This window comes from Notothenia coriiceps, unplaced genomic scaffold, assembly GCF_000735185.1.
Source record: "Notothenia coriiceps isolate Sejong01 unplaced genomic scaffold, NC01 NC01_scaffold00037244, whole genome shotgun sequence".
Lineage (NCBI taxonomy): Eukaryota > Metazoa > Chordata > Actinopteri > Perciformes > Nototheniidae > Notothenia > Notothenia coriiceps.
Genome location: NW_011369945.1, coordinates 21,146,932 through 21,153,477, shown reverse-complemented (window position 1 = coordinate 21,153,477; position 6,546 = coordinate 21,146,932). Strand labels below are relative to the sequence as shown.

The window sequence follows — 6,546 nt, the reverse complement described above, 5'->3', positions numbered from 1 at the left end:
TATCTGTACTATATGTGATTTGGTGACTGTCCATGGTGTACCCTGCCTCATACCCAGCATTAGTTGGGACAGGCTTCATTTTTCCTGACTTTCAACAGATGAAAAAGCAAATCCAATTAACACATCACCATGGGAAATCTGCCACAGTCATGTCACAAAAAGCGTTCTTGCGAGGAAATTTGTGTGGGTTTGTTCAGCCAGGATCAGCGATGCTCTCGATGATCTCTCCACAGCGCTGCCAGCTCATCAGGGGCGCTCCAGACTGCGAACAACATCTTGATGGTATGGTTAGGATGATGTTTTCAAACTCCAACTCTGCCCAGGGAGACGGAGCTGTGCGCAGCAATGACTAATCAGCTGGTGTGGTCACGCCTGAGGAGAAAGAGGGTGGATGTGTTTAAAACTGAGCAATGAATTACTTCAATATTGTGTTATGTACTTATATACATTTTAAATGGACACCTGTTAAACTGAAATCCTTTTAGTTTCCCAGCACAGAAGTGATGTTTAATAAGAACTAATGAGATTGCATTAGTTGCAATCTCTCAGCAGCATAAAAATGGCGAATGCAACTGCAGATTTAAAAAAAAAGGTTTATAGGAGGGCCTCCTGCACTCCACAAGACCTCAGTCTCTACAGCAGATAAAGTCTCCACTGTCCCTTCTTGTATAGAGCAGCAGAGTTATCCAACCAGTCCCGTTTGTAGCTCCGGTAAACGCCTTTACTTTACATACCACAGTCACCTAAACACATACCTGATTTATAATATGGGGCAGGCACAGCCATCTGCACAGTGACCTCCAGCCCCTCCACTTGTGTTTTACGGGGAGCCAACAGGTAGATGAGCCCCCCCCCACAGGTTGCACACCTGCATCATTTGTGCGGTTATTAGAATCCGCTCACAAACCCATGATGCTCTCTTTATCACTGTAGCATTCAGGCGGTCTGTTTGACAGCCAATCTGGATCGGAGGAAGACATAGAATATGTGTTAAGGATTGTAAGTATAATTTAAACTATACATGAAAGAATGCAATGCTGGATAGATGTATAAGGCCATGATGCAGTACATTTAAAGACTGAATGACATGCACTATCTGACAGAAAGTCATGGCATCCTGAAATAAGCGATTGAACATGCCGGGCAGGACAGACTGCAGAACATCAATGCGTCTCTGTGCTCAAATGACAGAGTTGACGCACATTGTTTTTTTTGCTGCTGTATACATTCCTCCTGATTCAAATAAAAAAAATGCACTTCAGGAATGCACTTCTGTTTTGTGTTGCCCTGTTATACTTGTGTAGCATAAAGGAACTAGGCTACATTGCATTTCATGTGCAACCCTGCGTTGTACAATAAAACAAATGATGATCCTTCAATAGAAACATCCTCCCCTCTGTCATGAACCTTGGAGTGACCTTCGATAAACCTTTTCAATTTGATAAGCAGGTCAGCACCGTAGTCAAGACCTGCTTTTTTTTAAATACGACTAGTATTTAACAAGTCGTTTTTATCTTTTAAAGACCTAGAAAGGGTTATTAACGCCTTTTGTAACTACAAGGCTGGATTACTGCAACGCTCTGTATGTGGGTATGGACCAGGCGTCAATTAAACGCCTGCAGCTAGTGCAGAACGTAGCTGCGCGTCTTCTGACAGGCCATAAAAAGCGTGACCACATCACCCCAATTCTGGCCTCATTGCACTGGCTTCCAATCCGGTTTCGAATTAATTTAAAATCCTTTTAATTGTTTTTAAAGTCCTAAATGGGCTGGCTCCGGCTTATATAGCAGAACTCCTCCGTCACTACACCCCAGCCAGAGCTTTAAGGTCTGCTGACCAGCTGTTGCTGATAGTGCTCAAGACCAGGCTCAAAACCCGAGGTCACCGAGCCTTCGCAGCAGCTGGCCCCAGGCTCTGGAACACTCTGCCCCTCCATGTGAGGTCGGCCCAGACCCTAGGGGTTTTTAAATCGACACTAAAGACTCACTTCTTCTCTCTGGCCTTCTAGTCAGCGGAGTACGACTCCTGACATTTCCCTGTGTTTGATTTTTATATTTGCTGTTGTAATTTATTGTCTTCTGTTTGCTATCGCAGTAAAGTGATTTTATTGCAGGTACAGCACTTTGGCTCGACCAAGAATCGTTTTTAAAATGTGCTATATAAATAAAACAGGATTTGATTTGATTCAATATTGAAATCTGGATGTTGGCGTTGGTGGGGTCTGTTGCCTCTGCAGGGAATACACTTGGAAAGGGAGCAGGGAAATGTTGAGGGTAAGACCAGTCGCTGCTGGGGAGTATTCATTAGGGTGGATTGGACCTCAAATAGGGGCAATAGGGGCACACCATTACCACAAACACAATGAAACTCAATATTTTGTTCAGCACCTTCCAGCCTTTGTTGACCATCTCTTCAGGCATGGCAATGTAGGTCTTCATACCAGGAGAGAGATAGAGACCTGTACTGATCCACTCCTCGGCTGTAGACACAAATACAAATACAGTAATAAGATCAGTCATATTTACATGGATAACGTTTGAAACACACATTTGAAACTGGACTTCTCAACAGTAAGGTCTGCAGATAAGTGCAATTTAGTCATAAAGACGTTACTGCCACATAAACTGCATGTACTGTATAAAAGTTTTACTCAAAAATAGCTCACATATTTGTCCTAATCAACAAGATCCTACCTGCTGTGTTAACATCAATCTTGATTGTTTGGTCATAGACAACCGGCATCAAGGGGTTATCCTTGATGAGGTACGGCAGGATAGCATCAGGGTTTGGGCAGACCTTATAAATCTCTGTCACCACACTGAAGAGCAGGTGGTCTTTGGGAGTCTTCACAGGGCAGCTGTCACACACCTTGGAAGAAAATGGGGAATTATCAAATATGTTTCTGTGACACATCACTGGTTGTTAGCTGTGTAATCTTCTAGTTACATTTTTTTGTCTCATTTTGCCACAAACCTGAGGCAAGCCTGACTTCATCACAATGTCAGTGAGGGAGGACACCACTTGTGTATAGGAGGAGCATTCCTTGGCATTCATGTGCAAGAAGATGGAGCAGTCTCTGCCCAGCCGTTTGAAGTTGTTCTCTTCATGTTTGCTTAGTTTCTCCCCATGGGCTACATGGCCAGCGAAGCGGTGGAGAAGGTGGCGGAAGTGGTACTGTAGATGTCTTTAGGCTCAGGGGTCTTGTGTAAACCTCCTGTTATTGTTCCTTTCAACAGACTCAACCCCATTTGGTTCAGAATCTTGTTACCTAAAAGGAAAAACCCAACTTTATGTATTGTGTTTCATTTTTGATTATCAAAGGAACTTTCAGATTGAAGTTTAAGCAGGTCTATTACAGCTTATTACAGCGTACATGTTGTAATGTCCTCAGTGCCTGCCTGCCTGACTTCCTCACCAGCTGCAGTTCATATGATTCATTATACATTTATATCTACCTCCCCTTAGCCTAGCGCTCATGTCTTCTGCTGGCCAATACTTAGCCGAGTGATTGTTTGTTCATCAAGGTCCATTTATATGACCAAGATGGCCTAAACTCCAGTAGGGGTGTCAGGCACAGGTAAGCATGCAAGTCTTCAGTTCTTAGCAGTAGCCCATTTTATAAGCTTTTAAGAATTACCAATACATTATTATTATCTATAATCTGACTCCCATACTCCCTTATTCTATTGCTCCCTAATGTATTAATGACTGCAATTGTGTTTCTAACGTAGCAATGTAGAATTCATTGTGTGGCATTTTAAAATGTGCAGTTTTGAATTGTGCCTGATAAGTTATTGCCTAATACCACCACACCAGCACAAGCATTTAGACAGTATCATCTGGAATATGTTTGACATGCATTATGATAAATGTCTGGTGCATAGCCATACCTGGAAAATGAGTTAGTTAGTTTTGCCCAGGGTGTTTCTGTGCCCAGTGCCAGGCATGTCCACCAATCAGCAGGCCTCCTCCCTCTGCCGCAAACTCTCGGATTTCCTTTGCATTTGTATCACTGTGCGCTGGGCCCACAAAAACACTCAGACCTTCCTTGAACTCTGTCTCCTCACACTTTAACCCTGACTTGCTGAGAATACCGAGGGCACGTTTTGATGCTACTCCAACGACCCCCTGCCGGCCTCCATCCAGCCAATGAATGGCATTGTTCCAAAACGGAGCCAGTGTCTGTGTTGAGACAGTTATCACAAGACAGGAAGCAATTTGTTAATCACAAAAAACAATTTGATTCTGGTGGCTATAAGTTAATATGTAACCAAACAAGTAATCTTATATACAGTGTTCTGAATGAGATCATACTTTCATTAAGATGATTTCACTACAAGATCAAATTCTATGTTGAATTTTCACTTTTAACGGTAGAAAATAAACTCTACCTGTCGTCGCAGAAATCCTTCATGTGAAACCACAATGACTCGTCCCTGCCCATAGTACGATCCTGCCAGGAACGTCTATCCATCCTTGGTGGTACCAATAGGAAAGGCAAGCGAGCCGTGGATCAGAATCTCAGAACTTACTGATGAACCCTGGAGGTCAAACTCTGAAACCCCCATGAGTAAAAACTCCAAGTCATCCTCAAAATCCCTACCGTTTCTGTTTTTGAAAGAGGACAAGGAAAACATAGATTGCCATGTGGGTAAGTCTATCAATCAACATTTTTAATAGGGCGATTTTGTTGCTCTATGAAAGTCTTGTGAAAACGCTAAGTATGGGGTTAGTAGTGTTATTTTTTTCTTTGCTATTTATCTTTTAGAATTTTTGCCATTTTGTTATGTATTATCTGATATAATTATCATGATATTTGTATCAAAAAGTGACATACAGTATGTATAAAAGTAAATGGTTATAAACCTAATTTAATATATAGTGTGATACCATAAAGATAGAACTTCAATGTGTCAAGACTCATGAGGGTGGAGACGGTGTAGACTACCTTCTTCGTAGCGTTTGGTGAGTTACATCGTTTGTTGGGTTTCCTTGTTTTAGACATAAGTGTGTTTTGAAAACATCTACAACCAACACGTGCAATTGCTCACTTTACATCCCTTTCCTACAATGAAGGTCAAAATACAGGACGGGAGAATTGTAGGCTTTTATATCTTACAAGTGTGCCTGTTCCTACTCGTCCAAGAATTTGTCCAATGAAGTACCCCTTAGAGACAGGGTTTAATTGAGAGATTTTTCGCACCTCCGTAAATGTGTGACTCTTAGACTGTCTGTCACACACTGTCGGACATGCACCCAACACCAGTGACTCAGGGAGGATAACAGTATAAGGGGCAATACGAGTCAGGACAAGAATGAGAATGAAATAAAAGTCACGAAGATAGTCCAGTCTATCACAGCAGACACTTAACGGACAAACCTTTTTGGTAGATTATTAGGTCTGCTTTCTGTTGAACTGAAAGTCCATTTTTATATATTATATTGTCACAATAAAATCCTACAAACAAACATTACTTCTTAACAACATTGAGGACCCCGAAACTACCGTGTCCATTTTCTAACTGGTAAACAACAACACTTAATTAAAATCTTTCACTCATTGTGTTTAACATCGTGTATCACTTTGGTCAAAAATAAACCTAAGTGTAGTGAGAGAGAGAGAGTGAAAAGTTCGTCCTTATGGTTATCTGTGTTGTATTGTAATGATCTCACCTTTGACAACATGTACGAGAAAATAGGTAGAAGTGAGTTGGAAGCTAGGGCAGAGTACAGCGATGGTCAGGTGGTTTTATTTTTACTCTCCGGATGGACAGCGGACTACTTTCCGAACTTTCTCGACCTGCGAGTACCGGGCACACAAGGACACTGGGACCACCGACTTACCTCTGGTACGGAAAGAAATCCGTTAGTTGTCGGTTCCGGTCCAGACTACCGTGCGGAGAGCCATGCGCCGTCTCCTTCATAACACCAGGAGGCCAGTACTCCCGATAGACTCGGGGAAAGAGACTAGACCATCTTCTTGCGCACTGGACCGACTCTCCTTCTTCGCTAGAGTGTTGGCAGTGAAGCACACCCCCAGTTGTATTTCACTTCCGACAGCGACTATTGGAGTAGTTTAGACCGGAGTCATCATTCGACAACCCAAGGAAATCACTGTCATCCCTCCAACCACAGATACACTGTCTACAGGATGCCGACACTCGTCTGCGTTTTACTGGACACCTAAAGACTTTCGACCTCCTCCTCAACGACTATCGTCCAGTCGCACCGTGACCCGAAGGTTGGTTCGGTTTCTTCTTTGTGTGACGATGTTAAAGGTCCCTTGTTTCACAGACGACACCCGCCCCTAACGATGAAATCGCATAGCCCTTCCATCTCTAGGACCGACAAATGGAGTCTGAGGGTAGGAGTACCTGCGATGAATATGTCATCCTCATAGAGTAAGAGAAAGTGGGCTGTGTCGTAATCTTCTCCAAGATGGAACTTCCCTTTGGAAATAAACTCTAGAGAACGCGGGTGGCAGGATACTACGATACTAATTATAACTTTAAGACTATAAAACATAACATTGTATCTTTTCAGAGA

The 6,546-nt window shown here is 42.7% G+C and overlaps 1 protein-coding gene across 1 annotated transcript; it reads right to left on the bottom strand.

The window, feature by feature from the left end:
* Positions 1–128: 128 nt before the first annotated feature.
* On the bottom strand, positions 129–3,168 carry LOC104964968 (protein FAM115-like). Its single transcript, XM_010793885.1, has 5 exons — positions 2,974–3,168; positions 2,694–2,868; positions 2,388–2,479; positions 756–967; positions 129–372 (listed from the first exon to the last, which is right to left on the bottom strand). Exons 1-4 carry the CDS (start codon positions 3,052–3,054, stop codon positions 821–823), a joined length of 495 nt encoding a protein of 164 aa, XP_010792187.1. The 5' UTR covers positions 3,055–3,168; the 3' UTR covers positions 129–372; positions 756–820.
* Between the last annotated feature and the right edge of the window lie 3,378 nt (positions 3,169–6,546).

Bases quoted from the DNA above. Each gene is read 5' to 3' on its own strand.
- LOC104964968 (XM_010793885.1), bottom strand. From the start codon at position 3,054: ATGAATGCCAAGGAATGCTCCTCCTATACACAAGTGGTGTCCTCCCTC. The intron at 2,480-2,693 runs GTAGGATCTTGT...TTGTGTCTACAG, and splicing joins GATTGATGTTAACACAGCAG to CCGAGGAGTGGATCAGTACA. The intron at 968-2,387 runs GTGCTGAACAAA...TGTCTTCCTCCG, and splicing joins TGGTCAACAAAGGCTGGAAG to ATCCAGATTGGCTGTCAAAC.